At 35.0% G+C, this 21,726-nt stretch overlaps 1 protein-coding gene across 2 annotated transcripts in view; it reads left to right on the forward strand.

The window, feature by feature from the left end:
- The window catches only part of LOC113056336 (ankyrin-3-like), a 146,476-nt gene continuing 124,750 nt past the window's right edge, over positions 1–21,726 (forward strand). The window contains exon 1 of one of the 2 annotated variants that reach the window (XM_026223038.1): positions 1–120. In XM_026223038.1, the coding sequence (XP_026078823.1) occupies positions 82–120 (39 nt within the window). In that variant the 5' untranslated portion in view covers positions 1–81. Of the gene's footprint in view, positions 121–21,266; positions 21,707–21,726 lie in introns of those variants that run through there. The other variant, XM_026223029.1, reaches the window with a different exon arrangement.

Here is a 21,726-nt window from a genome sequence, read left to right on the forward strand (position 1 = left end):
AGCCAATGGACAGAGCAGGAAGTCGCTGCACACCGGGGCACATATTTCAATGTGTACAGTTGCTTTGGGATCTACTTCAACATGGCCACCGTCGGCACAGGTGAAAGCGAGCCTGCACAGGTGAGAGGACATCACACCTGAGCTCTTCTCTTCACTCTTCACTCACTTCTTCTGGCATTAAAAGCGTTATTACTGCAGATGTGAGTACTTCTGTTACTGTAGACTGCGTGCCAGCTGTGAAAGTCATGGTAAGGTTGGTCAAGTCTGCTCAATGTCGATATTTTTATTTGGCAGATGTCTTTATAAATATTGTTCTAAGCATGCAGGTTTATCTGAGCAAAACAGATGTAAAGTTTATCTTTAAAAAGGTGAGCGCGTTTGCATGTTTCGCGGGAATTTTGTGGCGCGCGCTCTCGTCTGCTATTGAGCGTTTCAGTTTCGAAGGCGTTTTCGAATCTCTCTCTCTCTCCTCTCTCTCTCTCTCTCTCTCTCTCCCTCTGTGTGTGTGTGTGTGTGTGTGTGTGTTGGTGTTGTTTGTCACGTTGTGAAATATGTTCTCGTTGCACCTTTACAAGTAATCATGCAAATTCACGATAATGTTAATAATGAAAGTTATAAAATGTAAGCGAAAAGGTGAAAAGTCTCCTAAGGTACATTGACATATTAAAATCATGAACACTGCCATGGTTTGGGGTTGGGATTTAGTAATATAATGAAATAATACTAGTAATAACAATATTATAATATTATAAAACGTTATTTCAATTTGAATTGTGTTTTTTTTAACTGTAATTCATTTCGGAGATCTTTCATGTCACATGATCCCTCAAGAAGTCATTCTAATATGCTATAATATTGCCTCTGGAGAAACATTTATTATTATCAATGTTGAAAACAGTTGTGTTGCTTAACATTTTTTTATGAATATTTTTGTCAGGATTCTTGAATGAATAGAAAGCATAAAACAAAACAAACAAACGAAACAGTAACTGTAGTGTAGTTGAATGCATGAAGAAATACTGTAGGTTGTTTTTTATTCAAATCCAAATTTGCATTCCCATCTGGTTTGTTGGTACTTTGTGCTTGAACCTTTTTACACAGCGATTGATAGCTAGATCACATTGTGCTTTGTGCAGACAACATGTCCGATATGAGGGACACAGACATTTTCTGTAGTGGCAGTATAAAGTTAATGGTTTATTATTACAGTGGGGTGGAACAAGGAAATGCGAGTTATTCAAATATCTGGAGCAGGTTGGATAGCGAAATCCTGCCCCTGAGAGGCTGAACAACATGCATTTACTGTTTCCATCCCATGTATGGAGATCATCTCTGTGTAAACCTAAACGGCTAAATGTGTGTCTGTTCCTCAGACAGCAGTTTGTCATGCCTGACAAGTGCCTGCTTACCTTCTGGGTTTAATATGATTCGGTTGTGTTCATTTATGCAACTGGCACTTGTCCACCTCCCATTGCCATCACAACAAAACCAAAGCCTGTGTGATAGAGTTATTAGGGTTATGTGCTCAGTTGGACCCTAGGGGAAATCTGAATGCAGCACATCAGCGTTGTCTTTTCTCCAGGCTTCATCTGGAGATAAACAAATGAGCCAGTGATGCGTCGATGATGCAAATGTTACAAGTGCTGGCCCGTGACTCAGTGGGCCGTTGGTTTGTTTGACTGACACAGCTGGTGATGATACAGAGATGGCGAATGAGACTTTCGTTTAGTTTGTGAAATGTGTGACAAAGCTAAATTTAAGTCTAAACATAAAAGTCAAGTATAGAAAAGCCCAGAGTGCTCGGAGAAGTCTTTCTGAGCATTGCTTCACAGCAGAGGTTTACCTTTGGACTCTAGTAATCTATTGTGTCTGCTAACATCTTGGTAACTCGAGTCACTATCCATAAAAGTTTATGGAGCTTAGTTAAGAGCTTTTTAATGCAGTCAGAAAGACCTTCAGTGGGATAAACTGAAACTGTCATGGCTTACAAGACATTGCAGTGTTGAGGGATGAATTCACTTTTTGCCCCATGGTTGCAAATTTGTATATAATATTTTGTGCCTCAATCACAAAAGTCAGCACTTTTTGCCTGCTGTAATTAACATCATGTTATTAACATTGTGGAAAGTAGGTGATGCAGTAAACAGAAGTTTATTAAAGAGATGTTTGTGTACATTTATTATTGTTTCATTTCTGTGAAAAAATGTGGTGCTAAACAGTAGACATTCTTCATGAATTCTCTCCAGAGTGTATTACTTCATGACATTCACAGCATTTGAGAGTAAGGAAACTTTTAAATACCATATAACACTTATTTTATATGGATAATGTAATACTGACAGTTAGTCAATTAAATGTTTTGGTGTCATCCATTATTTAGAATTATTCAAAAAAAGATTTAGACTGCAATTTCATGCATATTATGATTTGAGCATACCTCTTGTGAACTGTCGTAATATCATAATGACAAAAAAATAAAAAATAAAAATAAAAAAAATAAATAAATAAAAAAAGCCTAATTTAAAGAATCAAATTTTTGAAACGAAAGCCATAGTAAATATTGAATTATTGTTATTAAAAAAAGTTTCCACAAAATCATGTGGTGCAACCAACATTAAATAATTAAACAAACAAATAAATAAAGCAGGAAGTGATGTCATAGAGAGGAGCCCTGCAGACCCTCAAGGCCAGTAAGTATTGCAACATTTGAAATTTGATAAATCTAAATGTTTTGATGACAAAAGAAAGATTAGTTCAGGATGCCAAATGTAAAGGGTGTGACTTCCCCAAAACATTCTTTCCCTGAAGAATTACATTTGAAAAACAATGAAAAGAATGATAAAAATGTGTACAGGTGTATGGAAAATAAGTTATTTTTAAATTACTTTTTTAAAAACTTTTGTTGAAAACTGTATTAAAGTTTTTCAAAACCACTGCGATATTGCCTGTAAGGCTGAACAATTCTCAGCACTGGTCTTCAAAAGAACATTTCAGGAATTAAAGTAATCACTCTCAATAATTGCTGTCAGTAATTAGAAGAATATTTGTTTGTTTAAAAGAAGCAATTTGCGGTGTACTTGGAATGTTGTCCAAATGATGTTACAATGCAACGACGATGAGCCATGAAATCTATTCAGTAGAAATAACAATAACTTCATGAAAGGATGGATTCCAAACCCTACATATCAAGCCTCTTTGTTGTATTTTATCAGTCAGTGTGTCCTGAAGTTGATCCAGGTGTTGTGCACCATTTATTTTGTTACAAACAAATTGCATAACAGCTAAGCAATGTCTCTCTATAAGGTGGTAAACTATGTCTAGAGGGCATAGGGAAATTATACTCTTTCGACTTTTGCTGTGCAACCATTTGAGGGGCTAAAAATGTCTTTTGTGGGCCAAGAGCAGAAACTGTAAATTGTAAATTGTAGAAGAGAAAGAGCAGCCTTTCAGAATGTTATTTAGGTCTGCTGTTCTTTGCTGATGTGCCACATTCTTCTTCTTTCTTTGGTTATTTATGTGAGAGAACTGTGAGCTGAACTGAGAGCTGTTTGTCTTTTATATACTGCATCCTGTTTAGTTGTCTTTGTTTTGTTTCTTCTTCCTGCTCTCACGGTATGTGGCTCTGGCTCTTTGTGCAGTAATTCTGTGGTTCTGTTAGTTTCTACAGCCAGTGTGGAACAGCTGTGATGGTGTGTTTTGAAAATACTGAAGAAATGCATTAACATGGAGATGGAGAAGATATGTTTTCATATACTGTATGGTGGCTTCAAATGGTGCATTTACACAACACTGTTTTCAAGTAAAAACTGAAAACTTAAAAACCGAAAACTTTTTTTTTCATGTGATGAGATAAAATCTTTACACATACTTTCTCAAAAACATCTTTGGTGTGCTTTGTATGTGTTTCAGTTGTGCCTTTTAAATTGACATTCCATTTGATGCCACAGAAATGACACACTTTAACTTTAAGTCTATGTTTACACTAGAGCTTTTTAGTTTTAAAACTTTCATTTAAAATGAAAACGATCCTCGTCTGTGTCAAATGTAAACATAGCCTAAGTCATTTATGCAAACATAACAATTAAACATGAAACATGGATTCATTGTTTTGTGTTAACTTGTTTATTTTAACATTTTAATGATGGTTTGATATATAAAAATCACAGAATACCTGTGTATATATATATATATTAGGGTTGTAACAGTGAGGAAATTTTCCCACCGGTTAATTGACATAGCAGTATCACAGCAGAGGCGGGGCATTCCTTCTTTTCCTTGCTTTCCTTCACTTTTAAATAGCTTGTGAAAGTGGCGTGCACATTTTGCTTTCTCTTAGTGGCAAATAGTTGCAATTCGGATTAAAGTTAGTTTTTAGTTAGTTTAAATCTTCCCTCTTTTCCTTGCTTTTAAATCGCTTAAAAGCAACATGCGCATTTTACTTTCACTTTTGAATTAGCAAGGTTCAGCGTAAATTGCTTGAATACAACAACAAAATACAACGTCAAACTCAATTTAACCTATTTATAAAACATAGAGCTTTTATTAACAAAACAAAACAAAAATGCACCATACTATAGGGCAGGCTATATGCCTATTATAAAATAACAAATAACTTACATAAAATATAAATAGGTATACAAAACAGGAAATAGGCTAAGTAAACATGTATAACAAAAAAAAGAAAAAAGAAAAATATAACGTTTATGTGACGAGTGGGGCGGGGCCGAGAGCTGTGGGAACAGATGGAGGCCGGTGGAGTGATTTGGAAATGAGCGACACCTGCTCCACTCACCAGTCTCGAGTCCCACGGAGGACCCCCGGAAGGATAAAAGGAGGAGTTATGACAGTGAAGGACAAGAGAGGACCAGGCCTGGGCTTTATTTTGTGTTTTGGTTTTGTTTGTGCGCAGCAGTCTTCCGCGAGGGGCTGTCGCGCTGTTTTGTGTTTATTTGGTAATTAAAGTTTCAATTGAATCTTCCCTGGTTCCCGCCTCCTTCTTCCCGTGATTACGAAGGTTTTCTATAGCGTTAGTTTATTAGCAAAATGAATTAGAAAGCATGGAGTCACGGCATAGGTCTACACCTTGTTGTCAAATAATATAAATAAATGACACAAAGTTTAAATAAAGTAACAAGAAACAAATGTTTAAAAAAAACTTTCGGAATAACCTTAGATAAATGGCAAAAGTCAACAGGCTTTTCAAAATATAATTTACAAACATGGGTTTTTGGTCTGTGGGCAAGTGACGTTCCCGGTGTTGCGGCTTAGCACTGGTATCACCGTCAACACCGTTTATTGTGGCAAGCCTTATATATTTATATATATATATATATATATATATATATATATATATATATATATATATATATATACACACACACAGTATATACTTACATACACCATAAGAGACTTCTTGCAATATTATCTTTTTACAGTAAAAAAAAAAAAAAGAAAAGTTTGTCAGATTTGTTTGAATGTTACTGCGTGAAACCTCTGACAAAATAGTCTTTGTTCTTTATTTTTGTGTTTTCTGATCACATTTGTATCCCTGTGGTGCACTGGTTGTCATGGAGAATCAGGCTGTTGTGGTGGTTACCATGGGGACTGTCTTCCACAGTGTGCCCCAGGCATTCATTCAAGAGCATTAAATGTTATGAAGGCCTGCTGATATTTGAGCTCATAGCTTCTACAAAAATCACAGTTAGACCTTCCTGATATGCCATTTATTGTGCAATTTGTTTTCTCACACTCCTAGTGGGTAAATTTGAGCATGGTAAAATAATATTATAATTAGAAATTTAAAATTTAATTTATTCCTTTGATGCAAAGCTGAATTTTCAGCATCATAACTCCAGTTTTCAGTGTCACATGATCCGTCAGAAATCATTTTAATCTGCCGATTTGCTGTTCATTATTATTGGTGCTCAGTAATTACTAATGGTTATTAATACTGTAAAAAACAGCAACAGTTTTTCCTTCTTAATATTTTGTGGAAGGATCACAAAGCTGAAACTTCCACCACAATAATAACCTACTTTTTGAAAATATATTACAATAGAAAATGTCTTCATTAAAACATTAAAGGGGTCATATGATGCTATTTTTTTTTAATTTTTCATTATTTTGTGTATTTGGTGTAATAGAATATGTTGACATGCTTTAATGTTAAAAAACACATAATTTTTCAAATACTGTACATAACTGTAGGTTCCCGATGCCCCGCCTCTCATACGTGTCGTTTTCTACAAAGTTCCTTCCTCTGACAAGCGCAGTCTGCTCTGATTGGCCAACTGACCCAGTGCTTTGTGATTGGCTGAACAACACAAGCACTCCATGGAAATGTAACCCCCCTTTCCATAATCGCGAGCTTCATCTTTCAAAATAAATATAAGACAGTTAATAATGTCCTTAGTTTTACCATCAGTTCAAGCCTGAAAGGGGAACAGAGAGGTGCGACAGACACAGTGATGAAGCCAATATATGTGTGCAGTACACAAGCCACGAACGGTTAAGACATCTGACTCCACTTTGTGACCGTCCCTCACACACACACTCGCAATGCTCAAAACACATTTGAGCAGTCAGTAGCAAATACTTAAACTAATAACAAAACATACTTAGAGTAGCTGATTAAGAAGGTCAGATTGGTATAGCAAAGTCAGAATGACCTCCTCTCTTAGGTTCACAAAATGGTCATCCTAAATGCATCTACCTCTTCAACACTTACTGCGATTACTGAAACCATGCCTTCTTTCTTTGCGTGAAGATTTGGGCGGCATTATGCAAATATTTCCACACAGTGACGTAGACATGTGGGGGCGTGTTTAAACGAGTCGTTTTAGGGGACCGTGGCAGAGTATAACTTTTATAAAGAATATCTCTTTGGATTTGAGACTTTAGTCTTTGCAACTTTTCAGATCTAGTTCATGCACCAAAAGCTTGTAACACTCCAAAGAGAAAGGAACAATTGAAATCGCATCATATGACCACTTTACTGTACAAGTACAAAAATAAAACTTTAGAAAATGTATTGCTATTTGTTTTTCTTTCATATATCCACAGCAGTTCCATAATGAACATTTGCAAAAGGATTTTAATCGAAAAGGTTCAAGTTTATATAAAAAAAAATAGCTTTTTGTTTTCAAATGAAAACCTTAATAAAATTAGAGGAAATCAAGACATGCCCTTGAGTCCTGTGCACACGTTCTTCTTTACTGACAACACCCTTAAAGAAACTGTTTGCCTGACATCTGATAGACCTGCCTCATATAACCTCACCTCAGGATGGCTTAAATATTTGGCTAGTTACCATCGGATTGCCACATGTAGCAAACAGACAAGTCTCTTTGGGTATCTCATAGACAATTTCTATACACACAACATGGGTAAACAGATTCAGAACAGATTCTGTGGAATGTGTTTCTGTCATAACCTGCTCTATAGGGAAGAATGGTTGCATCATTGCTCAACGCTGTCACGGTTAGAGAAAACACACTCAAAGTGCTGTTGGCATCTCCTGAGTTTCTCACACTTGTTTAAGATGAAAAATGAAGAGTTGTTGAGGATATGCAATAAGATATCAATATATGTTCATGTTCACTGCTTTACATAAATGGTACAAACAGTCATACAATTGCAGAGTAATCAATATTCACAAGATGTATCTATGTTTATGTCTAAAATATAATAATAACATATGTGCAAGTACACATGTTAAGGGTTTACATCTACATCTGGCTGCAAAAGCATCTTTTTCCATTGACCGCCATTTACAAGTGTCTGTGATTTTTTTTTTAAATGAATATAAATTTTTATATATGTAAGTCAACATTTTAAACTTTTTTACTTTTTATCTTTATATATATATATATATATATATATATATATATATATATATATATATATATATATATATATATATTTTTTTTTTTTTGTTTTTTTTTTTTTTTACAGTGAAGTTATAGCTGATGACAATTTTACAGATTAGGGTAGTTGAAGGCTTAGATAAACAAAGACTTCAAAAGTAATTATATTAAATAGGCAAATAAACCTTAGTACATCTTACAGAGATTAATTTCCACAAAACTGGAAAAACGCAAATCCTAGATTTCCTCTGCAACACACACTGGATCTGCCCGGAGCAAACCTTAATTTTGCTGAGCATGTTAACTAAAATTTGACATGTTAAACCGACAACATGTTTATAGCTAGCTACCAAAACATATCTATTATAATTGAACAGATATTTGTGGCTAACTCTTTTGCAGTCTTGAGTACTAAGGTTTGTTGCTCCCACAGTAAGGCCTGGAATACACTTTTATGATTTTTGTCCCAATTTTCCCACCGATTTACAGTCTGGAAAAGGTGACGCTAGATGCCGAAAGTCAGAGGCAGTCTGCAGATTTGAGTTGACAGATTCCCTAGAAAATTGTGTAGTGTATGATGGTCACACACTTCCATCCAATCCAAGATATCAAACATGTTTAATATTTTCAGCCGATTTTAGAACATGTTATTTTAATTTGCCATACATCTTCTAGCAACAAGGCACACATTTCTGTGTGAGTTTGTTGCGATCGATACAATTTGAAAGTGGCCTGGTAAGTGTATGATGGTGTTTTAAAAATCTGTTCAGAATTGAAATGTCATCTTAATTCTGCTGTAGAGCTAATGTTGAAGCTGCTGTGTATACTGACATTCACAGGTTTGTGAGCTGGAATCCTGAAAGCAAATTCTCTTATCTGTTCTTTCTGTTATTTTGTAGAAAATGAAGGACTTGACCTGGATGTATCACTCACTTTAGTTGATCACTCCTGTAACACGCTCACAATCACTGTTAAATGCTTCTCTGCTCCCAAGACGTGCAGGGCAACACAGATCAGGTGTCTAAGGCTGTGTTCTGATCCCATCAAGAGAGAGCTGCAGTCTTTAGCACTTAATTTTAGAGTAACAGCATTCCTGTGGCCTGGCTCTGGACACTGGAGGTCTGGGATGAGAGCAGATCTGACAGCCAGTGTGTCTGTGATGTGATGACTTCAGTTGTGCCTGCAGTCCCATAAAGAGCAGGATCAGAGCATGACAGCTTATGGAGTACAAGGCAGTTTGGCATGTCCTTTGTTGATCTTTGTTGAAACATTGGACTTTCCAGGTTTTCACATTCTTATAATTAAAACAACGTAAGGAAAACAACATCATCAAAATTGCTATTTTGAAGCCACAACAACAACAATAATAATTACTACAACTACTTAATAATAAGTATAGTAGTAGTAGTGTTAGTATGAATATTAGTATACTTGTATGATGATAATAATAATAATAATAATAATAATATGAATGTTGTTATTATTATTAGTATTAAATAAATACAAATAAAATTTAAACAGATTCATGCATTTAGCAGACACTTTTATCCAAAGCGACTTACAGTGCATTCAGGCTAAACATTTTACTGGGAATCGATCCCACAACCTTGTGCTGCTAATGCAATGCTCTACCACTTGAGCTACAGGAACACCATAAAATAAATAAAGTATTATAAAATATACTAGCTCTACTAATGATAAAAAGGAAGAATAGAGTTTTTTTTTTGTTAATATTATTTTATTTAACAATGACTTATTTATTTATATTATTAGTAGTATTAGTATTAGTATTATTATTTTATAATAAAAATGATGCTATTGATACTGCTACTACTATTTTATTGTGTTGTTTTTATTATTATTAATATACAGTACATTGTATACAGTACATTGTACACAGTTTAATGTCAATATTATGTTATTGAACAATGACACATTAGTGTTTAGTATTTATTTCAGTATTTATTTGTTGGAAACTGTTAGATTCATGTAAAATTAAAGAAATGTATTTACTTAAAATATTATAACATGAACTGAATTAATTTGCCCTACAGCGGTTGTGCTCTTTATAAGACTCTGTGAATCTGCCAAGAGCAGAGGTGGGTTGTTCTGTTGATTGACATATTCATGGCAACGGAGAGCTGATGTCATCACTTTGTACCTGAATTTCCCACATAAGCTGTGCTCTGCACAGTGCAGTTAGTCAGTGCTAATAAGCCAAATGTCAGCTTTGATAAGTGTGTTATATAAATTCATTAGCAACATGGGCACTTCACAATACACAACTCCTCAATTAAAGAGATCATAAACACTTTCATTTAGTCGAGGACCATTTGCTTTCATAAGTCTTCAGATCATGTTTCTATTATACAGTGGTTTTAAATATAATCTTAATATTCTTCCAGAAAGGCAATCCGTTTGAGCATTTAGTTGGATTGCGGGCAATGCTGGTAAGGGCAGGTCTGTGCAGGCAGAATGAGGTGGAGTTTTACTGGCAGATGTGTGTTAATGACAAAACAATGTTTTCATATTTCATAACCTGCTGCCTCTGCACATTTGTGTTCAATGGAACTCACAATAAATAAATCAAATGCAATGTGTTGATGCATTTGCACTTTGGTGGATGATAAACTTGACATTTATCTTATTTTTTTTTACTCTAAAGTGGAAAACAAAAGAAAAATACTAAATTAAAAAATATAAAAATATTAATTAAAAACTCAGATAAATAGCATATTATTATTGCCCGTAACCCAAAAACTTGTAATGTGACACTGTAAGTAAGAATATATTTGAACCATGTGGTTAAGTGGTTCTTATCCAGAAATATAGTTTTTATGTAGAAGCTTTATCAACATATTTTTTTTATATATAAAAAAAATAATGGTATACTAGTTAAATGCAAACTAATTAATTAATTAATTAATTAACAGTTCATACAACATTCACAGTAAAAACTAAATTATAACCAAAAATAATTTGCTTATACACGAGTCTTTAATTTACATTAACAACTCCCAACTAAATGTTGCAGTTTCCCACTTATTACAATACAACAATGTGGTAACATAAACGTGCACTCAGCTTGTAAATACAATTATGGACTCATAAATCTGATTTAAAAATATTTTTTAAATATATTAAATGATTATATTTTAACTTTAACTGAAGTGATTACAGTTTGGCCTGGATCGGCCTATTAGATATGTTTTATTAATATTTAATAAAATTATTATTTTTATATTATTTGTGTTTTAATTTTAACGTTTTAGTAATTTTCTTGGTTTTGCCATTTTTTAAGTTGTCTGTATCATTTATTAATATTCAGTAAATATGAATAAATAAAATAAATCAATAAAATCAATATGCATTAGATTAATTGATGTTTATTCAGATGTAGAAACCTGAAAGTAAAAAAGTGAAAGTGGCGTGATGTGTAGCCAAGTATGGTGTCCCATACTCAGAATTTGTGCTCTTCATTTAACCCATCCAAGTGAACATAAACAGTAGTGAGTAGTCAACAAACACACACACACACACACGCACGTTTGTTTTTGTGAAAATTGAGGACATCCCATAGGCGTAATGGTTTTTATACTGTAGAAACTGTATATTCTATCGCCCTTCACCAACCCTAACCCTAACCCTCACAGGAAACTTTGTGCATTTTTACTTTGTCAAAAAAACTCATTCTGTATGATTCATAAGCGTTTTGAAAAATGGGGACATGGGTTATGTCCTCATAAGTCACCCTCTCCTTGTAATACCTGTGTCATACCCATGTCATTATACAGAGTTGTGTCCTGATATGTCACAAAACATGCCCACACACACACACACACACTTTTAACACACAGCCGAAGCAGTACATTACAAGGAATTTTCCTTTCTAAAATTCCTCAAAATATATATTATAATTATTAATTAATTAGTTTGTTCTGAAGGCATATGCAATATTGTGGGTACTATTTCTATAATAAATTCTGCCTTATTCTGTTAGATGTAATTATATTATGTGATGACATTCAAAATGATGTTTTCATATAATCTTAGCTCCAGGGAAGAGGGCGGAGCATCAAGAGCTCAAGCCAGGGGGGCATGTCTTAGGCCCCATCCACATGGAGATGCGTTTCTATGAATACCCACAAGAACCGGATCCGGCGTTTTCGGAAATTGAAACTGCTGTTTTTTAAAAACAGGTCCCAGAGTGGATAAATGGGGAAAAATGTGAGTTTTCGTGTGCAAATCCATATATTTTCGGAAACGATGACATCTTCAGCCCACGTCTCGCATCTAGTCAAACATCTCTACGTTACATAACAGTTACAAAAACATGAACAAACTGAATGATTGTCTTTTTATTAACTAACATTAATAAATGTATTGTCCCATGTTCGTTTGTGTACCACACGCAAGGTTTATGCACATAGTCCATGTCTTCTCCGTTTTAGTGTATCTCTGTGGCAGAATTACAGCGCCACATGCTGGTCTGGCATGTATACTATATCGTTTTGTGGTTTCGTGTGGACGCGGATATTACTTGAGACGAGGAAAAAAAAGATTGGATTGGGGTCTCCGTGTGGACGTAGCCTTAGTTACAGCCGGTGTTTAATTTTGATTGGAAACGAACAGTGTTGAAGTGTTTTGTGTTATCAGGAAAACATCAATTCTAACTAATATGTACATAATTTATGTCTTCATTAAAGTAGCCTAATGACGGGAAATTATTACGCAATGTTTCCCATTGAGGCTTTTGTGTGAGAGCAACATTAGCCTTTAGAAAAGTTCCCAAAATTGACAGATACTTTGAAGTGTTTAAAAAAGCGTGTGCAATATAGCTTTCCAATTGTCAGTTCTAATCTCTTTTCCCATAAATCTTCATGCTTCAGTGTGAGCCGCACAGGCCTTAGAGGTGTGGCCATAATAAGCTGATTAGGGTGTTGATAGTGGAAGCCAAAGGCATGAAGTGGCAGCGGCTGGGCTTGACGTGACCTCAAGGGACAGAGGTGCATTTCTGGAGTCCAGCCTATATGTACAGTCATATGAGTACATCATGGCTAGAAGGGACATTACAAACCTGACACACCTCCAGTGAGGCGATTGTCTGCTTTTACAGAACTCTATTTGATCCTCCTCTGAATCCAAAAAAGGCCAGTGATGTAGCTTTTAGATGTCTGAGAATGACTGCGTCTTGTTTTATGGACAACAAATGCAGGGTATATATAGAGTAATCACCACTTTAACCATGTGAAAAATGTTCTATGACTTGCTCTCACTGCTGATGTCAGAGATTACTCTACATCATGAGGTTGTGTGTTTAATAATGCCTGAACTGATGAACATCATTGTTTAAACTCAAACATGGTGTCACATTTCTTCCTCTTTCTGAATAGCCCATTGTACAGCGGAAAACAAGTTTTTTGTGAGCTGGTTGACATTTAAAGCTATTCTTGTGTTCAGCACCGTTTTAACAATTATTCACACTGGTCAAACATTTGGAATCATTCAGATTCTTTTTCTTTAAATGTTGACGGTAGTCACTGACTACCATTCTATTTTTTTTCTCCATACAAGTCAATGGCTACCGTCAACTGTTTGGTTACAAATATTCTTCAAAATATCTAATTTTGCGTCCTAACAACTGAAAGAAATTCAGAACAGGGGCTGATTTAATAATCATATAATTTTCACTTTTGGGTGAACTATCCCTTTAAAAAAATATTAACAATTCCGAACTTTCCACTGGTTGTGTGTACGGAGATTAACTTCAAATATTTTATTTATTTGCAGATTTTAGCACACAGACCATTTGAGTAAATCTTACAGATATGAAATCATGTGGCTGTATCTTCTGAAATTCTATCAGAGATAAAAAAATATGGAGGTCTTAATGCAATTAAAAAAATAATAACCCTCAATATAATAGCTGCTTTCCCACTTTACAGCTCCAGGAGGCAATTCAATTTCTGAGAGATGAACGGATGTCCCATTTACAGTTATTGCAGTCACATTTTTCAGAAACGTTCACCTGTTTGTTTACTCTTGAATGATAATACACTTTATCTGTCTGTAAATACAGTTTCGGTCCCACTTTATATTAGGTGGCCTTAACTACTATGTACTAACAGTGTAATTATAAATGTTATTAAATACAGATGTAATTACATGTCTTTTTTTAATATAAGTACAATGTAAAAACATGTATGTACACAATAAGTACATTGTACTAAATTATTAATTAAAATGTAAGTACGTAGTAGTTAAGGCCACTTAATATAAAGTGGGTCCACAGTTTCTTAGCCTGTTATAATCCCGTTATTTTTAATGTGTCAAATGAAAAACATACTACTGACACACTTTTTTCAATATTAACAAAATGAAAGTTGGAAGGATCTGTATATATTCATGACTGGAAAAGAAACGTTAATACTTAGCATGAGAACTGAATCCTTGCTGTCTTTATTGTACAACAAGTGTTTATTGCAACATGAGATATCCATCAGACATGTGATTCCCACACACACACACACACAGATTTTATCTTCTGTGACAGATAACAAAATCAGCAACAACAACACTGAGAATAAAAATAACCCTTGTGCATTCTTGGGAAAATTAAAATTAATGACAACAAATTTCTTCTTTTTTTTTTTTGTTTATATATTTAAGTTCTTATTCAAACTGACTTTTTTTTTAAGTACAGAAAGTGCAATATGTTTTCAGCTGATTTTACTGAAGCACAAAGTTGTTCACTGTACTGTAATGTTATAAAGCTGGCTAGTCATGAAATAAACGCCTAAATATAAATCATGAAGACATAATAAGTCATTGTAGATTGATGAATGCAAATCAGTTAATGTGAAGATGGGCAGTTTGTATGAAATATGATTCTCCTTGGCGCCAGCAAGTGAAATCAAATTCTGATCTGATTATATGACATGTCATGACATTTTCTCATATCCTGCTTAGGTTTGAGCTGCTGCAAATGCATTCTGAAATCCTGTTGTGTAATGTTGTGTAACCGCTCTTGCTTAATACAAATGGCAGGTATTAAAAACAAAATATACAACAAAATCAAGTCATCTTTGAAGCATGGGAACTGCCTCTCCTGCCAAACGCCCTCAGGCTGTCAAACTCGCTGATTCTTGTTTGTACAACACACCTTACACAAACACCAAGGCCCTGATCCAAACCATAACTTTCTAACGTCTACAAGGCCACTAACCTTCCAGGCAGAGTTATAATAATGAAATTTCACAATTCTTTATACCTGTTTCTACACATACGATAATAAAAATGGTTGTTCATACATCATTTATAAAAAAAAAAAGTCTTGAAGTGTTAATTAATTAATTAAGTAATGCTATTTCTTTAGCTTTTATCAGCCATATTGGATTAACCTGTTCACTGAGCATTTTTAATGAATCATAGAAATTTGGACAAGACCTTAGGCTACATAACTGACCTTTGCACTATTGATATCTTAAAATGCTCTCTAGGTAGCCAGGTTACCAGGTTTCAGAACAGATTTGCAATTTGTTAAAAAATATGCCATGGCAAATATCAACGATTTATTGTAAGTGAAACCGTTTGGTCAGATTCATTTCAGTTTTGTCTGTTGGTTTCGTAAATTTGATCAGTTATGAGTTTGAATTAATTTGTCTTCCAACCTGCAAGCATGGGCTAGTTTTATAATGCATTTGTTATTAATTTTTTTAGTTTCACTTTCATATTTGTCTTGGTCAGGGCCGGGTTTCCCGATAACGATGTATCTTAGCTCTTAAGAGCGTTTTCTACGTGCAAACTTACGAACGCTCGCAGCAATTCCACGAGCGTTTCCCAAAAATGCACTTAACATGAACGCGCGAGAACGCGCTCTACGTGCTACTTACGACTCGCTGTCCATTCGCGAAGTGCTAAAATGTAACCTTATATGGAATCGTATTCTGAACGTATAACCCTAATAATTGTCATCTGTTTTGGATTACCAATCAATACAATCAAGTCTATATAAAGCACATACATACAGGCGGAGACACTGACAAAATGGCTGAACAAAAAAAACAAAAACAAGAAAAGATACCTTTCAAAAGGATGAAATTAATGTCCTCTTAGAGGAGATAGAGAAAAACAAAGATGTGTTTTTTTTTATCTTGTTTTCCCCTTTTTATTTATTTAATTTATAAATTCATGTAAACAAAAAACGAGTACAATAAAGTGTACAATAAAGTGTACAATAAAGTACAATCAAAATATTATTATATTACTCGCGTTGCAGTGTGTTAAATCTAGATAAAAGTGTAATCTGCCGGTTGTCCTGCAGGTGTCCTCATAAATCTGTCTTCTTACAATGCACTTGGGGATGTACGATTACTCCAGAGCACTCGTAGATCTACGAAGATTTTCAAGTGCTACTTAAGCTACGATGCTTTTGGGAAACAGACCGTAATATTAAGATCAATCGTACGATCGTTTTTACGATCAACTTAGGCTTACGATGCTTTTGGGAAACGCAGCCCTGGTATGTGACGCAACTCACAATGCACACACACTACCAGTCAAAACTTATGTTTTTATTATTCTTTTTTTAATAATAAATAATCTCCTAAGATGCATTTATTCGATCAAAATGACAAAATATATATATTTTTTAGCAAGGCTGCATTTATAATACTATGAAATATTATTTAATTAAAAAGACTTTTCAGTCTTCAGTGTCACATGATCTTTCAGAAATCTAATATGCTGATTTGAACCTTCCAGCCTTTCAAAACTACCTTTCAAACGTCTGGAGTAAGTAAGAATTTATTTAATTTCTTAAGGAAATGAATACTTTTATTCAGCAAGGACATTAAATTGTTCCTAACTGACACTAAAGACATTTATAATGCCACATAAAATAAGTTTAAAATAAATCCTGTTCTTTTGATCTTTCAATTCACAAAAGAATCACGAAATTCCACAAATATATGAATTGTTCTGATTTTCCTTTTAACTGATGGGGTAGTTTCATAACCCACCTGTAGACTGCATACTCCAGGTAACGTTTACTAGCTGTGTTGCATATTTACAGATTTATAATTGAAGTTATTCCTCAGCACATATATCTGTAATGAAGAGAGAGCAATTAAACAGATCAAAGATTTCTGATAGCTGTCATAGAAAAAAAGCCCCCGTGTTCCCAGAAGACTGTGGGAGATGGTGAACTGTTACATGTTTAGTCCAGCACAGGACTAGGGGATTTTTAGTAGCTTCATTTCAAAGTGTAGGGGCATGTTGTTATGCAGTTACCCTGTCAAAACAAATTACACGATTAACGGCTTTGCTTGTCACTCGATGATTCATTCCAGAGCTTTAGCTGCACACACACTTCAAATACTTGTAGCTTTTAGTGCAAAGTTTCTGGGGCTCAGATCTAATATGTCTTGGATCATTTCATTTTTGTTGTCTTTTTTCTTAAATAAGATCGAAAAGCCTGGATAATGCCGGATTTTGTCAATTTGCAGCTGCGGTGTAACATTCCACATAGAGACATGTGGAATTTGACACGTGGTCAGCTGCAACTGCCTGGAACTCCTTTATTTACAGACCCTTAACAGTTAGGTAAAGCTTTGAACGGCACGCATGTTCAATGTGTTGCTTTAGTTATTTTATGGAGGTCAAGGTTTTCTGGCATGATAAGAGGTGTGCACTCAACACTCAACACAGATCACTTGCTAGTTAAGGTTTATTTCAACCAATTCCATTTTAATAAACAATAATAAGAGTTGTGCCATTTTGGAACAATACAAGGGTGAGATGATGACAGATTTTTGATTTTTGGGTGAACATTATTTTTAATGTCAGCAATTGCTTAATTTGTTTGTAGTGAATTTTTAGGTGAAACCTATTTTTTAAATATTTAAATACTAGAAAACTTACTTGACCTCCATGAAATAAAATAAAATAAAACGAAGACAAGTGCAAACTACTTGAAATCTTGATCCAAACTGCATCAGTGTCTGAAATAAGATTAAAACTGAATTTTTGGAAATGTGTTTTAATCTTAGTGGTCAGATCTGATTAGTACCATCTTTTAAAAATCTGTATTAGCAGGAAAAATCACTTTTAGCAAAAGAACTGCTTCATTAATTTTCAGAGAGCTGCCTTCAGTGATTTGCTAGTTTTTGCTTATTTAATAAATTGTCACAGTTTTATATTATATCAGTGAAACCAAGTTCACAGAGTTGTGAGATCCTAAAACACTACTACAATAAATGAAAATCAAAAGAGGCAGATTGACACTTTTTTGCTGGGAGATAACTGTGTGATAATATGAGTATATAAGCAGCCAGAATAAATATACCAGCAATAGCACTGAACAGTGGCAACCTTTTTTTTTAATGCCATTAAAGATCTTAATTCTTTCCTCATCAGAATGTCATGATTTTTAGGTTTTATGTGGTTCTTTTTGTCATCTTTTTTTTTGTACATGTGTACATGTCAACAACAAATGTTCCGGTTGCACTTTATTTTACAGTACGTGTACTAACATGTACTTATAGTGTACTTACAGTGTATTTATCTAAGAAAGTTCTGGTAATACAAGGTAACTACATGGGGTAGGGTTAGGTTTAGGGGTAGGTCCAGGGTTAGTACCTAGTTATTACATAGTTATTGTAATTACTATAATAAGTACATAGAATGTACATGAGGAACAGGACTGTAAAATAAAGTGCTACCAATGTTCCCTCAACCCCTCAATCTGTATACAGCAATGTACTTACATTGGAAGTCATGTTCCTGAGATTCTACAGCTACACATTTTTGGAGATATTTTACATTTCATCCCTTGCTTACCAAAATATCCTATGCAGTGATTGGGTGCCGTCAGAATTTTGAGTCCAAACAGCTGATAAAAACAATCCACAAGTAATCCACATGAAGTAAAATGCTGCATATTTATAATAAACAAATCCATCAAAAGCATTGTTTCCGGCTCTAATATATATGTCCTCTATCAATAATATTGCTTTCTCCAGTGAAAAATAATCTTGTCTGAATTAGAGGAGATATATGCACAGATCAGACACAGTTTAGCCAAACTTCTAAACACATAAATAAACAAATATGGAGCACTTGTGGATTGTGATGTTTTTTTTTCCTGTGTGTATTTTAGAGTTAACACCAGTCCTATTCTGGGCCCTGGCGAACTGAAATGATTGATTTTGGTAATTGTTAGCACACTGTCAATAGAACGTAACCACTTTTGAACCTTGAACATTCCTTTCTGCATATAATGTCTGATCTCTAATAACCGGTTTATTTCCCTTTCAGGCATCATTTTCTTATAAGATTCAAGAAATGGAAGCTCATGTCCTTTTGGGACAGTATAAGAGGAGGTTTACAGGGTTAAGTCCCAGTTTTGTCACCTTGTGTTATGTGTGAAGCTGTGCTTCTGCTGCCAGATTGAATTAAAGGCGAGAAACTGCTCTGCAACTACACTGAATCTGTGTGTTACTGAGGTTACTCCTTAGGTTTGGCAGCTGCGTATTTGCCTGCATGCCTATGTGATGTTTTAATTGAAGACATGGTTTTTAAAGTCAATATAATGATACCCAAATGTAATGCACACGCACATTATGCATAGATCCATGATCTCTGTATAAAAGAGGTCGCAGTGATTTTGCCAAGTTAGACATGTTCCTGGATCAACATCTTTTGATGATCCTGGATCAACATTATTGTCCAAAAATATAGACTTAACCCAATCCCTACCCCTAAACCTAACGCTTACCCTACTCATAATTTATTCCTAAAATCAGTGTGAAATGATAGCTGATTAACAAGGGTGCAGAAGCACCTCAGCCTGATTTTAAGACTAAAACCGATATTTCCTGAAAAGTTATATCTCAGGTCTGATTGGTTTATTAGAATGTTGTTCCTGGATCAACATTCTTGTTGTACCTGTTGAAATCACACTAACCTATAAAGGACAGGGTGGTATTGTTTATGTCATGACACTCGTTGGCCAGCAGAGGACAGACTAGAGGTTTCTCTTTGAAATAACTGTTTTCATTTGAACCATAATGGGCATACAGCTACATAACCACACAGCTCTCTACAATGGTTAATATTACTGGAGATGGGGACCGCAAATCAGAAAGAGCAGACAGTTGCTGTAGCTCTCTGTTACACACTCGCTTACAGAGAATGAATCCATTGTTATTAGTGCAGAGCACATTTGTGGTGTTCGTGAATAGTAAATGGCAGTGCACTCAGAGACAGCGATGAGTAGGTAATTGTACAGCATTGTTCAAACGGTGACAGTTTTATAAGCGCACTAGCATTTTGATAATGCAAGTGATGTAGAAGAAAAATGTTGTGCGATATAAAAAACCCACAGTGTCCTTTTCTACATCTCCATCCTTTAAACTTCTTATGAGATGCTGTGCGACTGTGAAATCGGATCACATGATGCTTTAGCAGCTTCTATGCTGGTTCCTCTCTGGAGGTTGAGTAAGCTCTCCAGTTTATTGTTCTCTGGCCAGAGACACTGCAGACTCTCCGACTAAGCACTTCCCTTCATTCAATGTGGTTGGGATAGAGCACAACAGTATTGGTTCGAAAGTAAAAATTGTTTTTTTTAGAAAGTTTACCTTTAGCTCAGACGTTATTTAACTAATAATCAATGCTTCTTTATAAGCCACAAGTTGATGTTATTTCAACATACTTTTTTACATAATCTATAATTGCCACATTTCCAGTGATAAAGTGCGCTACCCGTTATTTTACCCAATATTATGAAATAATATAAAAATTGTGACAAAACATCAAAGAAAATACATTGCAATCAGTCAATATTTTTATATCAAGGATGCACAATATTGGTTATCGCAAGGGTTATTATAAAAAAATAAAATAAAAATATAAATGATAAAAATAAAAATAATAAAAATAATATATATATATATATATATATATATATATATATATATATATATATATATATATATATATATATATATATATATATATATATATATATACGTATGGTCACATTTGCACTCTTTTGTTGTATCTCAGCGAGCGAGACGCTGTATGAAATAAAAGGGATCATCTGTTGACCAGTAACCTGACCCCTTTAGGTTTCATCTTTGCGCTCTCGTTATACTGGCATTTCACTAATGGCCACGCTCAGAGTCGGCGGGTGTGCAATTGCTATCAGCAGGCGTTAATCAACCATTAATTAACCATTACTTCCAGTCTGTGTTCAGTTCACCCCTCTTATTTGGGGGGTTCTCAATCTTTTCACTTCGCTTCATCTCCTTCTTCACCACCCTCTTTCTCCACACCCCCCCCCCCCCTCTCTCTCTCTCTCTCTCCCTCCCTCTCGATGTTTGACTGCTAGGGAAGAGCGCGTGTCTCCATCAGCACCATTTAGTCTGTGCTCGGAGCACCAGTGAATCAGTAGACCCAACTTTGTTGGTCAGGGAGAGGTGGGCAGCTGGGTCAGAAGAACCAGCCCACGGATCTCAGCCCACTCCAATAAAAGCTCCAGTGATTTCTCCTCCCCCGTGTTCCTCACAGTGACCTGTGGCGTGTGTAGGAGCTGGCACCAACCAAACCACCCAAAGTGCTCAAGTGCTGTTTGGACCGAGTTCTTCGAATGCGTGTTGACTATCGAGAGCAAGAGGGCACCAGGTATTAGAGCGACTCGCTTTTCATGGACTTTTCTGTAGTTCTCATCACTGCTCTCTCAATGTTGGATTAAATGAAAGGATCTTTTGTATAAGATGAGCGAAGACGCCAAGGAAAAAGGGAACGGCAAGCAATCGCTACGCAAGAAGAAGGGCAAAAAGGTAATAAGAAAGCAGCTTAA

This window comes from Carassius auratus, chromosome 37 (assembly GCF_003368295.1).
Source record: "Carassius auratus strain Wakin chromosome 37, ASM336829v1, whole genome shotgun sequence".
Lineage (NCBI taxonomy): Eukaryota > Metazoa > Chordata > Actinopteri > Cypriniformes > Cyprinidae > Carassius > Carassius auratus.